The sequence below is a fragment of the Lissotriton helveticus genome, chromosome 11 (assembly GCF_964261635.1).
Source record: "Lissotriton helveticus chromosome 11, aLisHel1.1, whole genome shotgun sequence".
In the NCBI taxonomy this organism is placed as follows: Eukaryota; Metazoa; Chordata; class Amphibia; order Caudata; family Salamandridae; genus Lissotriton; species Lissotriton helveticus.
This window is the reverse complement of record NC_136072.1, coordinates 597326075-597347225: the sequence shown is the minus strand read 5'-3', so window position 1 is coordinate 597347225 and position 21151 is coordinate 597326075. Positions and strand designations below refer to the sequence as shown.

Below are 21151 nucleotides of genomic sequence, written 5' to 3'. Positions count from 1 at the left end.
CCGACATCACTGGGAACAGCCCCGACACCCACCGACCACGCACGCAACCTGGGGGTCATCCTCGACTCCACCCTCTCCATGTCTAAACAGGTCAATGCCATCTCTTCCTGCTTCAACACCCTCTGAATGCTCAGCAGGATTTTCAAGTGGATCCCCACCGAAACGAGAAGAACAGTCACCCAGGCCCTCGTCACCAGCAGGCTGGACTACGGAAACGCCCTCTACGCAGGAACGTCAACCAAGCTCCTGAGATAGCTGCAACGCATCCAGAACGCCTCAGTGCGACTGATCCTCAACATCCCCCGCCGCATCCACACCACACCCCACCTGAGAGACCTACACTGGCTCCCCGTCAACAAGGATAACCTTCAAGCTCCTCATCCACGCACACAAGGCCCTCCACAACACCGGCCCAGCGTACCTCAACAGACGACTCAGCTTCTACACCCCTACCCGCAAGCTCTGCTCCGCCGGCCTCACCCTCACCACAGTCCCCCGCATTCGAAGAACAACCGCCGGCAGCAGATCCTTCTCCCACCTCGCCGCCAAGACCTGGAACACCCTCCCCACCAACCTATGGCAGACCCAAGATCTACTCGCCTTCAGAAGACTTCTCAAGACCTGGCTCTTCGATCAGCAGCAGCACCCCTCCCCCCCCCCAGCGCCTTGAGATCCTCACAGGTATGTAGCACGCTTAACAAATGTCCTGATTGATTGATTGATTACTGGTGTTGAAGTCTGAACGGGTAAACTGCAGGAGTCGCATAGTTAAGCCATGCAGAGTATATCATTGGAATGGTAGCGAAATTGCATTTGCTCTTGGAAGGCAGAGGGTTATTACTCCCTTTTGGTCCTCCTCAGCATCATGATCAGAGTGGTGTTTTAGTGCAACAATATGTCATCTTTTTATGCAGAGGAATCTGTTCAACGGTGGGTCTTAAAGAATCAGTTTTTCTCACAACTGATAGATTCTGCAGTATTTATTTTCAGATGTGAAAATGCTTATACATTTTTGCAGGGGCGACGAGTTACATATTTTCTCATTGGCTCACTAATAATCATTTCTTTGCCTGCAAAAGAAGAAAAAACAACATTAAGCTTATTTTATATCATGCAAGCACAGCTATAATACATCACATATGCTCTATTTCAAAAGTGTAATTGTTTATTATCATGCACTCATCCATTCCACTTACTCCTAATCCCAAATTCTTCTTAAAAACCTTCAGCCCCTCCAGACTCATTGTATCTCAGAATCCTACACTTCCGCTCCTCTGTGTTCATAACCACAGCCTCATCGTAACCTGGGTTTAAATCTATTTTTCCTATCTGATAATTTGCAATGAATCCCCTCTCCAAACGCTGCCACATGCAATTGGGCATTTAAATGGACACAGAAACAAAATTACTATGCCCTACTATCATGTCTGATCAGGGACCCTCAGGAGTTGGTTCCAAGAGGTAGTAAAGATTCATAAAATTATAGTATCCTTCATTCCTCCTGGCTGGGTATTAGGCCATTTGAAAATTCTTTAAAATAGTCTCATGATAGCTGCCTGCGGTAAAAATTAAAGGCACTGTGAGCATGACTTGTGTGAATTGAAATACACCAGACATAGACATGGACAGGTCCTCCCCCAATCCCTGGGCTGAGTCATTTTTACTACAAGGCACCACTAATGCTAGGTTTCCTACATGTAACTCTCCGACATATTGCAGCACCTCGCCCATCCGACTGATAGGAAATATTCGCATTTACTCTGGGCTTCACAGAATTCACACCAGGATAGATGTTATTTACTGCACTGTTGATTTTGCTCCCAGAGTCAGCAGAACCGAATATTTGGGACGCACTCTGTTGTAACACAACCAACCTCTACTCACATTGGAGGGGTGGGGGGAGACATGCTCTCGAATACCCACATGGTGTCTTCCGGTGAGGGCACTTCGGGACCTGCTGTATCGAGTGACCTTAAGGGACACAGTGAATACTTACTTGAGTGAAAAATAGGGCACTGCCACTACCACTCCACCTGAATGGGAGGCGTTCAAGGTGGTGCTACATGGGCTAGCCATAAAGACAACTCATGTTGACTCTTCAACAAGAGTTGACATTCTTAGAAGCTAGAATCTGAACCCTGGAAAAGCGCTTTTTTCAATTCGTCCCCTACTACTCAGTTGGCCCAAGAAAAAATAGACCGCACCGAGTCGCTAACGTAACTATTCACCCTAGATGATAGAGAATATATACCCCCCCCCCAACAGAAAGAGGGAGACAAGGCGGGGAGCCGCCTTGCCTGGCTTCTTCATCCAGAAATCCCTAGATCTCCTATAGCAGCTATTTGCACATGGCAGGGGTGTATCACAGATAACAGAGATATGTCAATTAAATGTTCTGGGAATATTACAGCACACTTTCCTCTACTCCCAAGGCAGCGTAGGTACCAGCTATTGAGTCACAGTTGGATGCCCTCCATCTGCTGAAAATCACCGCCTCACAGTTCTTAGAATTGGGCACTCCACTTGCTATAGATGAGATTTATTTGGTGATTATGCAGATGGCTAGGGGTAAGATGCTAGTCACTGATGGCATCCCGGTGGAGTTTTATGCCGCGGTCGCCCCGCACCTGGCCCCTAAACTATTGCAAGTGTATGAGGCAGCCCGAAAGGAAGGTCAGCTTCTGCCTTCTATGAGAGAAACTATTACAGTACTTCCCAAACCAGGTAGAGATCTGTTGTTGGTGGGCTCATATCGTCCATTGCCTCTTTTAAACACAGATTATAAAATCCTAGGGAAAGTATTGGCGAATAGACTGGTCCCAACAGCACAATTGATGGTCAACCCATATCAAAATGGCTTTATTCCGGGATGTAATACCTCGCTCAATGTACGCAGATTGTTTTTGATAATTGACTAGGTCCGCTCCAATGATACATGCCCCTAGGTTGCCTCCCTAGACCTTGAATGAATGATCGCCTTTATAGAGTGCACGGCTACTTAACACAAGCGTCCCAGCGCTAATGGTCTCCATATGTCTTTCCAAGTACCTTTAGTTGCAGAATAGCCAGGTTTTAAGCTGTTTTCTAAACACTGCCAGGTCGGTTATATAGCTGAGAGTCACTGGGTGCAGGTTCCAGGCCTGGGCTCCCAGGAACCTAGAGGATCTTCCACCGGGAAGGGCTTGGCGTATTCTGGGAATCGAGGCCAGGCCGTTCGAGGAAGACCTCAGTGTTCTGGATGGTGTGTAATGGGACACTCTCTTCTCATGAGATAGCCTGCACCTATACCTTGTAAGGCTTTGAAAAACCGCACTAGAGCCTTAAACGTAATCCTCTTTCTCACTGGAAGCCAGTGTAGAGCCTTAAGATGTGGGGACATATGTGTCCTGCGATTAAGCATAAGCACCAGTCTTGCCGCTGCATTTTGAACTACCTGCAAGCGGTTGAGGAGATACTCAGGAGCACCCAGGTCCAGGACATTCGCATAATCCAGTCTGGAGGTGACCAGAGCCTGGACTACTGTTTTCCTCATTTTTAGTGAAAGCAGGGGTAGGGATTTCCTCAGCATTGGTAGTAGACCAAAACAGGTGTCTACTACTGACTGGACTTGCAATTTTATCGAGAGAGAACTATCAGTAGAGATGCCCAGATCTTTGACCGTGAATTGAGCAGAGGGTAGAGGAGACATATCCCAATCCACCAGAGTCTCCACTCAACTGGGGGCGGTGAACCAAAAAAGATAATCTGCGATTTCTCAGGATTACATTTCAATTGGTTCCTCAGCAGCCAATTGAACACCCTGTATAGGCATATTCTGATCTTCTCGCCCTCAAAATCTGCCCCTTTTCCACAGGTAGAAACTGCTGGGTATCATCGGCGTATGAAATTATTTTATCCCCACATGCTTCAGCTAATGCATCTAGTGGGGACATATTCAAACTGAAAAGTGTAGGGCTCAGTACAGAGCACTGTTGGACCCCCACTTTCAAAATGGGAATGGTGGCCATAAAGGGAGTAGTCCAAATTTTCTGCCTTCGAGAAAAAAATCCAGCCACTTCAATGCAGAGCCACTGATACCAAGCTTCTTAATCCTTTCCAGGAGCCTAGCATGCCTTACTGTATCAAAGGCTACTGACAAGTCTAATAATACTAGAATAGCTGTACCCCCCCTGATCTAACTTCTCTTTGATATGATCTGTGACCTCCAGCAATGCTGTTTCTGTGCTATAGTTAGCTCTGAAACCTGACTTACTGATATGCAGAAGACTGTTTTTTTCCACATAGTCCGAAATGACTGTGTTCACATATTTCGTATATTCACTTTGTATATTGAAAAAAATGTGATACCTTTGGGTGAACATACCTGCTGTTAGTGCTCCATAAATGAAGGCTGGGCGCGATAATTCTGTCATGGATATGACTGCTTTACACGTCTAATAATAAAGAGCTTGTAAAGCGCTCAGTAATGCCATCACGGCATGTCCCCGCGCTAAAGCTAGCAGTGAACCAGCAATGTGCACAGCATGTGTGAAAACTATACAAGTGATATCAGACATATTCCCCATAGAGAGTGGCACACGTCAAGGGTGCTCATTGTCTCCCATTCTCTTGCTATGGCCTTGAAGGCACTGCTTGTGCTCTGCGAGCGAAAGGGCCTGAGTGGGGTGTACAGCTGGAAGGCCAGTGGAGCATTATTTCACTGTACGCAGACGACGCCCTAATCTATCTTCAGGACCACTCACCAGTCATGGCTCATTTAATTGCCCTGTTAGAGGAATTTGGCAGGATGTCAGGCCTATGCACCAATTGGGACGAATCAAATCTGTTTCTCCTAAAACCAGTACCATCCCCACCAGCGCCTGGTATTACTGTTCACCCCTCTCACATGTGCATATGACACTACTAGGTACTTGGAGGTTCAGGTGTATCACAGGGAGGAAGACTTGCTAGCTGGGAATCTAGGGGAAGTACTCACCTGCATAAGGTCTTCGGTGCCTTTTTGGTGAGGGGTACCATTATCTACTAGGAGAAGAGTGGCTATCTCAAAGATGTTAATTCTTACTAGGCTCCTTTTAGTCTTCTCAGCTTTTCTGGTGATCCTCAGGGAGGGTCTGTTTGGGAGCTACAGTCCCTACTAATCTCGCTGATTTGGGGGACCAGGAGACACAGAGTCTCCATTTGCAAATTATTTGTCCATCTGGACAAGGGTGGGCTGGGAGTCGCAAACTACAAACGGTATTTTATAGCTGCACAATTTCAATGTACGACACGTTGGCTGACCGGGGACTGCACCCAAGAGTTGGGGAACTGGCTTTCAGACCCACTTCTAGATTGGCTGCTAGGATTTGATTTGACAACCCCGGTGATCAAAAGAAATGTACTAATGAAAGTAGCTAGATATAGCTGGAGGAAAGGCATTTATGCTACGGAAGGGTCAGTGCCTTTCACTTCTGGCCTTCCGCTATGGGTGATACAAGGCCGTCATAGCCTCCAACATAGATTAGACACTCGCCCATGGATGGAGGTTGGCCTCCTCACCTGGGGAGACCTTTTTGCAGCTAGTCTGCTGAGACAGTTTGATGATCTGGTTGATACAAATAAGTTGCATGCTGGGAACTTCCTTCTCTATACGGCACTAGCGCACATACTGCATACATCTTGCATGGAACACATGATATGCCGACCATCTCCCAAACGCTACAAACGCTTATTACACACAGACAAGCAGATATGCGATGATTGGCCTTTACACTGCACTACCTCAAGGGACAGATTAGCCACTCCCAGCTCTGAGGGCGCCCTGGCCATTGGTCAGAAATTTACGGATGCACAATGGGCACGGTCCCTCCAGACAATTAAAATATATCCTGTAATGCTCGCCTCAAGTACTTACAATTTAATTATGTACACCAAACATGCCTGATGCCCCAGTGGATAGATCACATGTTCCTGGGGTCCAAAGAGACATGCCCCCGGTGTCACAAGGTCAACGCACACTTCATTCACATGATATGGCACTGTCCAATAATCTTGGACTACTGGGAAGGGATCATGCCTCTTATCCAATATAGTGGGGAGGCAGTTCCTCTGGGCGTTGCTACACTGTATATTAGGGCTCATCAAGCGCTCCAAACGCACTCACAATATGCACAAATTTATTGACCTTGCTCTAGCGCTGGCCAGTGGTGAATGTCATTGGCTTGGAAGTCCGTAATGTACCCCTCACAGGGGAAATGGTTACTCGAACGAAAGAGAGGTTCATGTGCAGAAATAGAGGCTCACGCCCAGTGTATTTGTAACACTGCACGGTGACTGTCCCGTGCAGTGTTACAGCTGTGCTGGGAGGATTACTTAAATGCACTGGAGGACAAAACAGATGAGAAGCCACCCTGAGCGCCCTTCATGCGCATTCCCATGCTCTAAGCAACCCCTAACCCCCGCGTATGCACCTAGATATGGTACCTCCATTACAGATCCCACCGGTGGTTACGCTAGGCATTACCTCTTTACTATCCCCATTACAGGTTGGACCGGATGTATATCTCAGGTGTACACGATACTTCTCACTGAGTATTACAGTACTGCCCTCTCTCCCTTTCCTTGTTTCTTCTCCATTCTACACGGATGGTTTACTTTCAGTTTGATTACGAGTTAAGAGTTTTGAACAGTAGCACCCAAGTATTGTGCTTGGGATTAACAGTGCTGAATTAACTGTATAATTGGACCTATGTATCACGCCTCTTATGTTGAACAATGTGATTGTATAATCTGTGATGCATGTTATCTAAGCAGAAATGCCACTAAAGAAAGACTGAGAAACAAAAGGGTGTAAAATGATGATCAGAATGCCTTTCTTAGACCGAGGGCTCTTATACTGGCTTATGCATTTTGTCCAAATAATTGTTTGATTCTGAGCAATTTACCTTGTCTCTCTGTGCATCAAATTTTTAAAATATGGAATATAGCATTGAAAAATCAATGGTACGTTGTGCTATTTATTAATGTCCCCATTAAATATTTCCATAAACCATCTCTCGTATTTGGTGTCTGAACTGTAAACAACACACCCAATACCGTCCTGGGTACAGCACTACATTCTGTAAAAGACCCTGCTACAATATAAATGTTGTTTCTAAAGAATTGTTGACACCTCTTAGAGCTAGCGATCTGCTATCTAAAATACTAAAACATATATTGAAACATATATTGAAAGAAAATTAATTCTTAAATGTCTAATAAGACAACCAATACAGATGGCTACCTTTTCTGCATCACTAATGTCTTTACTTCCCCCATTGAGGCTTTGTTAGACGTTTTTGCGAGGCCTGGGCTGAAACTTAATATGGGCACTGTGGACCTTTCTCCCAGGTGCTTTTTGCTAGGTGCCATAAGTACTTGTTTCTAAGTATTAAACAAATGTACATCTAATGATATGGCCACATAAGCTAACTAATTACTGCTGATGACAGAAGGCTTGCTTTGATTTAAAGTGCGGGTTCTCTGGCATTATGCCCCCTCATGCTGGCCCTGTGCACAATGAATGCAGAACAGTCTATGTGCCCGATGGAGAAGCTTTTTCTGTGCACCCAAGTTCCACATAAATGGGCAAAACAATTGAGAACATAAATTCTGCATGCTGATTCATACAATATGGACTGGTGCAATTTTACTCTTGTAAGATATACCTGCAAATATGGGAAATCAAACATCAGGTGTATTTTTAGGTCTCGCCTGAGCCAGCACATGTGTTGCTCTGGCAAGACATTTAGTGAGTGGGCCTTCAAAAGTCCTACCACAGCTTTTGGAGGGGCATGGAGCGTGCGGTTACGTGCACAATGACGAGCAGAGGCGCCATCTGGCTTTCCTCTCTCGTCATGGTGCATGCACATCGCTCGCGATCACTTTCACTTTTGCCGCGCGCACCACTCGCAGGCTCATCTCCTGCTCCCCCTCTCAGTTAACAGTCCCTCCCCCGCCACACAGCGCGTGCACAGGCACGAGCAGAGGCGCCATTTGGCTTTCCTCTCGCTCGCCCAAGCGCACGCGCATAGTTTCAATGCCCTTACCCCTCCCCACAACAGAGCGCGTCTCGCAGCTTGTATTTCCTTCGACTCAGCTTGTGAAAGAATGATCGTCTAATTTGTAAGACTCCCTCTCAATGACCAGCTTGGATGCACTCGTGTAGTGGTAGGATTTCAGATTCTTTTAATCTAGTACTGACAGAAAAAAATCTTCACTTACCTACACAACTGGAAAATCGGGAAAGGCCATGGTTTCCTTGTGTGCTGCAGTATCTCCATTAAATCATCCCATTGAATGTGCCTGCCTTAATGTCTGTCTTTTCAGTATTCTGCCCATCATGATCAGTTGGGTGTATTTTCTTGGGACGGAAGGGGTTCGCTCTTGTTTTAAATGCTGCAGCCACAGTCATTCCAATCTTGTACTATATATGTGCCACAGATGGGACTAACTCAGGTGGGCCCTCCCTCTCTGGGTAAGCATTATTATCCGTATCCAAAAGGCGCCTCTTGTCAGCACACTTCTTATGCTGCTCCATTTTCTATATTAATGCTGCCACAATCGCCTGCGATGTTTAAATACGAGTGGCTTCTTCCATGATTGACGTAGGTAACAGTCCTAGTTTTCGCGAGGCGCTGCCATCACAGAGTCAGGCGGTGGCACCCGTGTAAATGATTAATTCTCAAATAATTCCCTCCAGCGGAAGCTCTCAATCTGCCAAGGCAGCCTCTTTCCTCCGTAGCTTGGCTCTCCCTGGCTCCGCCTCTCTTGCGGTTCAGGCCTCTGTCTGGAAGCGTGGCTCATGGTCTCTAGTCCTATTGATGCCTGCCCCCTCTGTTTACAGTGACTGTGCGGCGTCTCAGAACGAGGCTGGACCCGCAGGCCTGTCTCTGGCCGTACGTCCCCTGGCTTCCCTCCACGGCGCCGTCATGTCCGCGATGCAGCGGAAGTCGGCGTTTGAATCTTCGGCAGTGCAGAAACTTCAATAGTGGCCTAGAAGCTGGCATGCCCGATTACTGTAAGCTTAGGACTGAGGCGTAAGCAGGGCCGGAGCCCACCTTTCAGAGAGGACTGCGTCCTCAGCACGGCTGAAGCACAGAGCTGTGAGTGACGGCAAGGGAGAAGTGTCTGCACATATATCCAGGGCTGCTTGCACCCTTGAGTAAGAGCACCAGACGCCTTCGTGTCAGGGGCTCCTAATTCCAGTCTCGTCACCACTGCTACGACACTATTTTCAAGGGATTCTGTCATTTTTTTCCTCTGGACTGCAACTCCCAGAATGCACCGGAATATGAAATTGTTGTGTGTCCTGAAGGTGGTGTTCTCGATGAAAGGAGTGTGTTTTGCACTATTAGACAGGGAGACCTCTGCACCCTGAAAGATTTACTCTTCCTAAGGGGTGCTTCTGCCCCATGACGTTATGGGTCCTTCCATATTGTCTCTTTCATGTCCTCTCCCCACCCACTTCCTTTTCGCACACCCTCCCTCCGTGTGCCTCTTCCTTAATCCACTCCTCCTTTTGTTTCTTTTTTTATTTATATAAAAAATGGATTAGCCCAGGCCACATCAACACTTTTCTAAAAATTAGCTTTTTTAATCATGCTGCACAACAGACGTGGTGCTAAACACTTATAAGGTCCCAAAAGCGAGACCTATTGGCTATGCCAATGCTTGTTAAATGAAAAGGTATAGACGAAAATGTTGGTGCTCCAGGTGAGGGACGCACATTGCAATGATCACCCATATAATTGTACATTTGTAGGTATTCACAAACAATCTGCAGGTAAGTTTGGAGTACACAGGACTAAGGGCTAGATGTACGTGGCTAAATACCGGTCGGTAACTGTGAAATTCGGTAAATTTCACCGTTACCGACCGGTATTTAGCCATGTGCGATGTAGGTATTACCGATAGGCATCGGTACTAAGGAATCTGTAAAAATAAGGAAAAACTGTTAACGAGTCCTTATTCACCGAATCGGAAAAAAATACCGAATCGGAAATAAGGAATCGGTAAAAATTCGGTAATGCGATGTACCAAAAATCGGTAATACCGAATTTGTCAAAAATCGGTAATTAAGAATCGGTATTTAACACTAACTCAAAGCAGGTGGTAATCAGGTGCACTGCATAAAAACAGCCCCAAAATGCAACAGTGTGAACACAATGGCGGCCCTGTACGTGATAGCAAGGCGGCTACGTTTGTGTGCAGCAGGACTGAGGATCTGGAGACGGGAGGAGCGCGTGTACAGAGTGCGAATAACACTGTTCCAACTGACTGAGGCTGAAATCCATGAGCGCTACAGGCTACACCCAAACACCATCTTGGACCTCATACGGGACCTGCACCCACTCCATTTAGCACCAGACACCAAGGGGGAACGCCATACCCACTCATGTACAGGTACTCTGTTGCCATCTGGCAGTTACCAAGGGGTAATAGCTGTGGCAGGTGGAGTCTCACAAAGTTGCCTGTCGTGTTTTTTCCGCAAATTCCTGGATGCCAAGTTGCAAAGGAAGGCACACTACATCAAATTCCCCAGCACACAGGCAGAACTGCTGAAGACCAAGTTGGACTTTTATCAGAAGGCCCACTGCACACTGTGTAATACTTACTTACATCTCACACACAGGTGACAGTGCCTATGCAGTGTGCTCTTTCATCCTGACTCCGTACCTGCACCCATCCACCCCAAGTGAAAGGAGATATAATTTTGCACATAGATCGACACGCAGTGTGGTTGAGTGAACGTTTTGACCCCTCAAAAGCCGGTTCCGCTGCCTGTACACAAGTGGAGGTGCACGGCAGTACCAGCCCCTGGTGTGTTGCAAAATCATAGCTGTATGTGCCATGCTGCATAACCTTGCCACTAAGAAGGGTACACCTGTGGAAATGTGTGATTCTGAAGAGGAGGATGAGGAAGGTACACAGCCACAGCACAGCGCAGCAGGCGGCGCAGCTGCAGCAGATGGGAGACAGAGACGGTCAGAGATCACAAATAATTATTTTTGAGTAAGTGATGAGACAAAGCCAGGTAATGCATTTATGTCAGGGTGTTTAATAGACCTTACATCAGACAAATTACCAGCACACCATGACACCAGCTATGTGTTCAAAAGGGTTACTTCACCCACTGTAATTGTAGGGCCGTGCCTATCTCCTGCGCCCCCGCACACCAGCGCCGTGTCCTGCATGCACATTGTCCTCAGCAGCACTGTGTCCTGCAGCAGAGCCATGCCTCTCACTGCGCCTCCTACTCACTAGCAAGGGGGGGGGTGTCAGTGCCACGACTGCTTGCCTCCTCACTTTCCTCAACGTCCCCGGAACAGGTGGCAGCAATCTGGTTTGTCTGCATGAGTTCCACGGCACTGGTGACTGTAACCTCACGGCTGCACTTTGCCATCTCAAGTTGCATGGCCACAGATCTCCTACTCAGCACGTGGGTCGCATTTCACAGTCTATTCACAGACTTCATGAAGCCTGCAATCACATGCCTGTCTCTCCGCCTTGCAGCGCGCTCCCCATCCATTCTGTCATCTAATTTGCTCACTGCCTCAGATACCTCCTTCAGTCCATCTGCCATTGTATTGTTGAGGCAGTATATTGCCTCCTTCATTTCATCCACCTTCCTGTTGTTTGCCACCATCTGTCTCTGAATGGTCCGCATTGTCTTCCCCTGCAGGCGCTGGACTATCAGCATTTGGCCCTCCAGGCCTGCAAAGACACTTGAGCCTTCAAATTCAGGACTTAGTGACCTCGGGCGTCGTCTACGGACACCTGTGTTGCCTTCCCGCATGGGGGACTGCGCCCCAGATGGCTGTGTGTCTACACCCTGGTGATGTATGCTGGACTTCCTGCCTGTCCTCCTCTGTGGCATCAATCTCCGGGAGTGGAGTAACTGTGTACCGTTTTGACTTTGGTGGTGGTGGAGTAGTTGGTGCAATGGGTGGAGGTGACAGGACTTCCTCCTCACTTCTGTTATCCTCCCTGGGAGCATCAGCAGTCTCACCCTCTGAAGCCTGTGGCGCTGTTCCGCCTGTGGATACAGAATGTATCATTACTCACTTTTCTTGCAGCAAATGTGTGCTAATAAATTTCACAACTGACATCCTAGCTGTCTGTCCTCTGCTATCTCATCTATAGATATGTGACAATTGCCTATGCTTATTGGGGAGTGGCTGTTTTGCTACCCATTGACAGGGACTACATTTCCCATGATGCATTGCACAGCTTACATAAAACCTGGCCTGGAGTGGGTTTGTTGCAGGGGGATTGGGGTTAAGGAGGGGAAACAGCATGATGTAATGCAACTTACCTTGTGTGTTGGAAGGTGTAGCAGAGCTATCCACATCCCCAATGCCACGGACGCTCTCTGGGTGGAGGGTGGATTCTACCAGTTGGTCCAGGGCAGTAGCAGCAGGCGCTGTGGAGCTTCCACCACCTGTCTTTCCAGATTTTTTCTGGCGCTCAGCCATCCTCTCCTTGGCACGTGCTCTCAGATCGTACCAACGCTTTTTCAAGTCCTCAATTGTCCGTGGTGTGACTGCAATTGCATTGATTTTTTCTTGAATTGCCATCCAAATGGCCCTTTTCTGGGACTCAGGCACGTTTAGTGACCTCTTCCCAAAGAGCTGGTCATGGTCTTTTACTACTTCCTCAATGAGGACCTCCAACTCCTTTTCACTAAATTTGTGTTTTCATTTTCTCCCAGCTGCAGAATCCTTAATTTTCTCAGATGTTGCCATGATGCAGTTTTTCTATGTAAAATGGGTGTTGGCTGTTCTGCTCCTCGGCTGTTGCTGCTGCTCCCAGTCTCTCCAACACCTACTGATTCAGTGCACCTGCATGGGTGTGGCCACTTCCTGGTTGGGAGACGTGCTTGTTCTGGATTGGCTGATTCAACAATTCCTGTTTATTTGAATTACCGATTCGGTATTTACCGAATCGGTATAACAGAATCGGTAATTTTTTCCGAATTATTACCTACATCGCTAATACCGATTCCTTATTACCGATTTGGTCAAAATCGGTAATAACGATTCGGTATTTGTGAATTACCTACATCTAGCTCTAAATGATTTTCCAAAATGAGAAAAGGGTAGGTGAGTAGGACAGTATTGTGTTTCCCACAGAGAAAACAAAAAGGCAAATTGTACTTATGCAAACACACCCTTTTGAACCAGTCATTCATGCAGATTTTTATCGCAGGTTGCCATTCCTCATGGGTATATTTTTAGAATTATGTAGTCAAGGAAGTCTACTACTTCTGCATATTCCTTGCATTCTTTGTGACTGCCATAACAGTTAGAAATAAACTCCGAATATAGAAGAAATACTGAGGAAGTGGATTTTCAACTGTAATCAGACCAAGGTTTTTTAGTGGTTCACATCAAAGTAATATTTTGAAATTGGTGATGCTACTCTTGGTTTCCCTTGTGGCCCACACCGGAGTTGGTAACATGCCAACTGTGCCTATTACAAGAAAAGCTCTGCGCAGGGTTTAGTTAGTGTTATATTCGTTAATATGTTTCGGTGTTAAACTCTGTAATATGATGTAATGTAACGTAGATAGGTTCTAATGTAGTCGTGGTTATGATTCCATGCTCATGCCCTTGGTCTTCTCTTGGTTCTGGAGTGTAGAACCAGGAGGAGAGCTGGAGTGGTTGAAGAAGCAGCATAGGCACGTCTGTGTGTCTCAGGGGTTGTTACTACAAATAAACTTCATTCTTCCAAGACACCCATGGACCTTTTTTCATTTTAAAAGTGGCGACGAGTTGAAGTTGGACCCAGTGCAACCCCTGGGACATAAGAATCATCTAATAACAAGCCCTCAAGAACACGATTATTGCAGAGGGTGTTTATTTGTGGTTGGAACACAGTTTTCTGCTCAACTATGGGTATTGATTCACTCCCATGAAAGTTACTGTTAATTGTGTGCATGCGGCGAAACTACGGCGTGTCGTGTGCTAGTTAATGAGAAAATCGTTACGCGAAACTACTGACGTGAAATAGAATTTTTTTTATGATTAAATGCGGCGATTACAACAAGAAAAGAAAAAGTAAAACATAATGCCAGTTAATCACCGCAACCAAAGTGAAGTTGTTGATGAGCATTGCTGCGGTCAAAGCGAAGTTTGTTAACGTGCGTATTTGTGTACCTTCAACTCTGGCATTTTTCAAGTCTCAACCGTGAAACCGGACAATTCCACTGTGACGCGTTGTGACCATTCTCCATTGCTGACGCCAAGAATTACCCCGCAGACGTCTTCGTGCATTGTATTGTGGGTGAGCTCATTGTCATTGCGCATTGCATATCACGCATTGCATTGTGGATGTGTTTCCTGTATCTTAGAAACGTGTTCAGATAGCGATTTTCTGTAAATCGGAAAACATTTGATTTTCACAAGAAAATCGACTAATAATTAAACTGTCTGACTTTCACCAGCGTTTCTTCATCCTGTGGAGTCCCTCAGGGATCTTCTCTCTCTCCCCTTCTTTTTAATTTGTACCTCCAACCCCTCCTTCACTCCTTAGGTAAGTGGGATATCACCGTGTTCAACTACGCGGATGATTTACAAATTATTTTTCCCCTCACTTCTCCTGACGCTGTCATCAACTTCCAGACTGCCATGACACATATCCAGCACTGGATGAACAAAACCAACTCAAGCTCAATCCGGGCAAGACTGAGCTCCTTCTCCCTGGGAGAAGTGCCCCTTTCTGGGGCCCTCAGTACTGGCCGAGTGAGCTCGGAACACCTCCCTCTCCTGCTGGATGTGTCAAGAGCCTCGGAGTCTTGATTGACTCCGGGCTCACCCTCAAGGCACAGGTGAGCGCAGTAACATCTTCCTGCATGTTCCAGCTCTACAGGATACGGAAAGTCGCTCACCTCCTATCGCCTGAAGCCTTGCTGCAGGTCCTAATAGCCCTGGTGATGTCCCGGTTGGACTTCTCGAATTCAATCTACTACGGTCTCCCTAAATCTCAGCTGTCTAGGTTGCAGATCGTCTAAAACCAGGCTGCTCGGCTGGTCTTCAAAATCCCCAAATGGCAGTCGGCTCAACCTCTACTACGCCACCTGCACTGTGTAGTATCTTTGTTTTCATTTAGAAGAGAAGAGGATATGTAATATCTTAGTTGAAATGTTTTACATGCTTTTCACCCTCCACTATGCTTCTCACAAAAGAAGACTGTGACGTAGTCAAAAACGCCACTTCTCTTTTAAAAGACCCTAGTGTTAAACTATTTAGGTGGGAATGACACCCCCTAAAAACACAGAGGTGGGAATGACACCCCCTCAAACAAGAATTTTTTAAATTTCAATTTTTAACAGATAGCGTGTTGTAGGGTAATGAGACTAAAACCCATTCCTGAGGAAAATAGGACTAAAACCCACTCCTTCACAAAGTACGTGTCGTAACAAAAAGAGATGGGGCTACAACCCACTCTTATGCAAAATACGTGTCATCACAACAAGAGATGGGACTACAACCCACTCTTACACAAAGTGTGTGTAAACTCAACAAGAAATACAAGGGAACACTAAACTAAGAAAAATAAGATGACAGCCAGTGACACACACGAGAAGAACCAGTCAGACACATAAGAAAAGAACAGAATAGATACACAAAAAACGCTACAACCCAAAGCGCTACTACTTAAGATCACAACCACACACATAATACTTTCTCTATTATAAAATGACCAGCAAAATACAAAAAGAAAAAAAACTATGCTCCGGTGAGCGGCCTCTCACCCGGGGTTTCCAAAGAAGATCGTCGATCTCAAGTGGGTTGAAGCTGAAACATTTCCGACATATTCTGTAAGTTCTCTTCCTTTCCTAGGAACACTGGCAGACAGGATACACATTACGCCTCAGACTTTTATTGTCCTTGTTGAAAGATTAAGTGGAAAAAAAAAAATTATTGACGAGCCTCTCTTTGAAGTGAAGTTGCTATGGTGACTATTCGAAAGGAAAAACCAGAACGTAAAATGGTGTCACGTATCTCACGTCAAACCGAGTGGCTCTCCGCACAGCGCTGCTCCATAACGTGGAGAAGAAGAAGAATTCTTATGGCGTCACAAAGTGCCTGGAGCCAAGGTAAGCTTTGCGCGTTGCTCGCGCACCATGTTTAGATTTGAATAAACAGTTAATGTCTCGTGTGCATGGCGCAGATGAAAAATGGTATTTAGAGCAAATAAATTGTTTAAGATGTACTTTTCCATTTCCTCGAGTGCCTAAACAAGTTCTTCACGTTTAAGGTGTGCAATAAACATTTCGATTTTCACATGTGTCCAATCAAGTTCCTCAGACTTTTTAAGCGCTGATAATGAGACTAGACAGAAACGTTTAACCACTAAATTTGTTCGCCAATCTGCCAAAAGCAAGCTGAAAGTCACGAGAAGTAAACAATGCTTCCGCTTGGTGAAAGTTAGTGATTAATGTCTTTAGAGGCATTGGAGATCAAACTAGAACACGTCTAATTAAATGTATAAAGTGTGCTACATGCCTTAACGGCACACGTTTTTTTTTTTTTTGTCACATCGGAGGTAGCACACAATTTCAAAGAGCCAAAAACAAGAATGAAAATAACATTATGCTTACTTTAGCTTGAAATGATGACCATATTTACAAGGAAACCACTTACAGCACGATTTGGCAAAGGCTGTCCGATGTAAAGGACACTGATGGGGTCCTTTTTCCTTACTGCGCTGATGTTTCTTAAGTGGCTCCTTGTGTGTTGTAGTATGTCTTGTGGCTCTTGTTCCATTTGTGTTGATCTTCTTGTAGGTGCACGTCATTCTCTTGTAGTGGAGGAATTTCTTAACTTATCTCTTTTGAAGAACTGCTTGTGGATATTTTGTTGAATGTTGCTTCACCCAATAAATGGGAAGGTCACTTTTCAGATTAATGTAGCTCATACTTGCTGTGACATTTTGCTGTGGTTTCTTTTCGTTTGTAAATCCAAGTAGAGGTAGTAGAAGTAGGTTCTTTTAACAGGATCGTCGCCATATAATTTGCAGTAATTAAGTCCATAGACAGTTGATGTAGTTAGATGGTTTATTACAAGATTGGTAGATATGATGGTATAAACCATAAAGACCCCAACAGGAACATCCTGCAAGATGCTCAGCCCCAAGCCAACTGCCAGCCTCAGCCCACAGACTGCCAACATTCCACAGAGCATCATAGTCAGAACGTTCTATAATAAAAGGGGACAGTGCAAGGATACTACAATTTGTAGTAATTAAGTCCATAGACAGTTGATGTAGTTAGATGGTTTATTACAAGATTGGTAGATATGATGGTATAAACCATAAAGACCCCAACAGGAACATCCTGCAAGATGCTCAGCCCCAAGCCAACTGCCAGCCTCAGCCCACAGACTGCCAACATTCCACAGAGCATCATAGTCAGAACGTTCTATAATAAAAGGGGACAGTGCAAGGATACTACATTATCCTCTCCCTTTACTAACGAAACACAATAAAGTTAAAGGTAAAGAAATTAAGAACAGAAATGTAATACCATTATTAAGAAATCTGTAACCCAGGGATGTAAATAAAATCAACATCACGAGAGGGAAAACAGAAATACAAAAATTGCAAGAGAAGAAGGAAAGTAAATAGAATCAACCTCACCATCCTTCTCCTCCTCTTATTTAGAACAATGTCGCTTTCTTTGTCTCTTCTTTTGCTTTGTTCCTTTATTGCACTCTTTTCTCTTCTAGCTAATACACCTGAATGCGTTTGATCTTCTCTATTATTTTCATTTGGAAGAGAAGAGGATATGTAGTATCTTTGTTTTCATTTAGAAGAGAAGAGAATATGTAATATCTTAGTTGAAATGTTTTACATGCTTTTCACCCTCCACTGTAGAACTCTGTAATGTTGATGTCATCTAGAATGTTGGGGCATGCAGGAGACAGTTGGAGAAGGGCTGACAGCCTTGCTGGCTGCTCCTGGTGGGGCTGATTACATATATACTTCAATGCTGTAACTTATCTTAATAAATCCTCTTGAAACATCACAACCAGCGTGGACCAAGTTACTACACACTGGTTACCAGTGAACGAAAGAATCACTTTCAAGGTTCACTGTCTGGTTTTCAAAGCTCTCACAGGTCCCGCCCCTGCGTTTCTCAAGTCCCTAATCTCCTCCTACTGCCTCCCTCGTACCTTGAGGTCCACCCACCTCCAGCTCCTTGTCGTCCCCCGTTTCATACTCTCTAGATCGGGTGGCCGCAGCTTCTCTTGTCTAGCCCCTAAGCTGTGGAACTCCCTCCCCCTCTCTCTCAAGTCATCTTGTTCCCTTCTCTCTTTCAGGAAATCCCTAAAAACACTACTTTTCCCCCACTAATTTTCTTTTTCTCTCCCCTGTCCCTCCTCCTCTCTTCTTAATCCGATTAGCGCCAGGAAACCTATGGTGACAGCGCGCTCAAGAAATTTGTTATAACATAACATAACATAACATAACAATAACCGCGCACACGCACGTGGAACATTTTTTTTGCATGAACATTTGGATTACAGCCTGGTATTTCGTAACTGTTTTGCCTTTCATTCACACTAAGTATCATCAAAGGAGGTTCTTAAGACAACGGTGACTACTTAATTTATGTTGATTCGTTTTTTTATCGGTGATTGTGATATGCACTGCAACATTACTATTCCAAGCAACATTATGGGACAACGGTGTCTGCTTTATTTATTTATTTATTTTAACAATATTTATCTAAGTGTCATCATTTTAATTTACATAGTTCACATACCAACTTACACAGTCATAATTCCTATTTTGATCATCATTCCTTTCCAATATGGAAACTAATTCAGTGCTTGCACCACCAAAATTTTTACAGAATCCAGGTATCCCTCCTATGGCATGGGAGGATTGGCAAGAATCTTTTTAAACCTATGTAGAAGCCATTGGCGGTGAAACCTTTTTGGCCTCACGTAAATTAGCACTTTTAAAACATAAATTAGGTGTAGAGGGGAGAAAGTTTTGAAAACTGTACCTAAACCAGTAATCGTCAATTCTACTACTCAGAATGATATAGGTGGAGAAGAGGGTAACTCTTGTGATGAGGAGGTTGTTTTTGACAGTTCGAAAACAGAGCAAATTATTTCTGACGAGTATTTAGAAGCTTTAAAAGCTTTTGAGGATAATTACGACAAAAAAACAGCATAGTTGTTGAAAGACACAAGTTTTTCTCCAGGGCTCAATTATCGGGGGAAATGGTTGAACAGTATGTTGCTGTTTTGAGAACTCTAGCTGCGACATGCAGATGTAAGGATCTGCATGAAGAAATTATTAGAGATCAATTTGTCAACAGAACTAACAATTCCAAGATCCAGGAGAGATTGTTAGAGTTAAAAGACCCATCTTTACAAAAGACTATAAACGTTGCTAGAAGGGTTGAAAATACTTCAGGTTATGTAAAAGAGTTAAGTAATGAACACACCAAAGACCACAGCGATGTTTGTGCTGTTAGTAGTCGCAAACCCAAACCTCTAGGTGATAAACCCAATATCCATTATGATGTACTCAAACCTAAGTCAAAATCTAATTCTGTCAATGATAAAAATATTAATTCACGCACCACATTTTCTAGTGTAAGAACGCAATCAACTTCTAACAAACTTTATTGTTTCAGGTGTGGCAGTAATAGACATTCTGCTGACACTCCATGGTGTCCTGCTACCAATGTTACATGTTTTAAATGCAACAAAATAGGTAATTTTTCTAAAATGTGTAGAACTGGGGATCGGGAATCTTGGAAGCGTTCTGTGAATGTAGTTAGTGACACTTTTGAATCATCTCAAAATGGTAGTGACAGCGAAATTGAGGTTTTAGTTATTTGGGACAACGAAGTTGGCGAAGTATCAGGTACTAACCAACTGCCCAAATGCGCTCTTTCTATTAACAAGTGCAATGTTTCTTTATGGGCAGATTCTTGTTCTCCGTTTACTATAATTGACAAAAATATTTGGGAATCCATTGGCAGATGTAATCTGTTAAAATTTGTGTTACATTTCGCGTCGAAGGTTCATTGTTTAAGACTCCTTATGAAGAAAGGTGTTAATTTTGTCTGGAATTTTGAATGTCAGACGGCTTTTGATAGCATAAAGAACAATATCATCAAAGCTGTAGCTCTCAAACCTTATGATCCCCATAACAAATTCATTATCGAAGTGGATGATAGTGCTTACGGGTTAGGTGCTGTGCTAATGCAAAGAAAGAACAATTCTGAATGGGATGTAGCTTTTGCTTCCCGTACCCTTAGAGGTGCGGAAGCTACTTATTTAGTCATAGAAAAAGAAGCTTTGGCTTGTTTTTGGGGCATCAATTATTTCAAAACTTATGTGTGGGGTATAAATTTCGAACTAAGGACTGACCATAAGCCTCTGGTAGATATTTTTACCCCTAAAGGAGTAGGTAAAGCTACTCCTACAATTGCCAAATGGATGTATAGATTACAAGAATTTGATTTTCAAGTTTTGTACGTACCAGGCATCAAGAATGTTAATGCTGATTGTTTATCACGACTTCCTCTTTCTGATAGTACGGATAAATCTGAGGTGAATATGGAATTTGAGGAGGAATGGTTAGTAGCCACCGTGATTGAAGCTTGCAATGGTGCCATCAGTGTGGAAGAATGGAAACAAGCTGTGCTGGATGATCCCCTTTTACAACGTGTGGTTTCATGTTTGTCACAACATTACAATCGCAATTTGTTGTGTGACAAAGAACTTACAGAATATAAAATGGTGTGGACTGAATTATCATGTGAATCTGTATCAGGAATCGTCAGAAGAGCAGATAAATTAGTGGTACCCTCAAGTTTACGCCCTAGATTGTTAGAACTTATATACGAAGGTCATTCTGGTAAGTCAGTCATGAAAAGGAGAGCAAGGTGTGATTTCTGGTGGCCAGGCATAGATAAAGACATTGAAAGGTGCGTTAGGAATTGTGTTGCATGCATGTGTGGGGACAAATCTCATATATCACAAGACACCACTATCACTCCCACTGCGTTTCCAGAGAAAACTTGGCAAAAATTAACCATGGATATTTTTGGTCCAGTTAGTGTCAGTAATATTGCTGGGAAATGTGCTTTTGTCCTAATGGA

At 44.5% G+C, this 21151-nt stretch overlaps 1 protein-coding gene across 2 annotated transcripts in view; it reads right to left on the bottom strand.

Annotated features, from left to right (window-relative positions):
- Positions 1-965: 965 nt before the first annotated feature.
- The window catches only part of LOC144790985 (uncharacterized), a 298192-nt gene continuing 278006 nt past the window's right edge, over positions 966-21151 (bottom strand). For both annotated transcript variants that reach the window (XM_078665607.1, XM_078665606.1), the window contains one exon: positions 966-1070. In XM_078665607.1, the coding sequence (XP_078521733.1) occupies positions 1059-1070 (12 nt within the window). In that variant the 3' untranslated portion in view covers positions 966-1058. The remainder of the gene's footprint in view (positions 1071-21151) is intronic.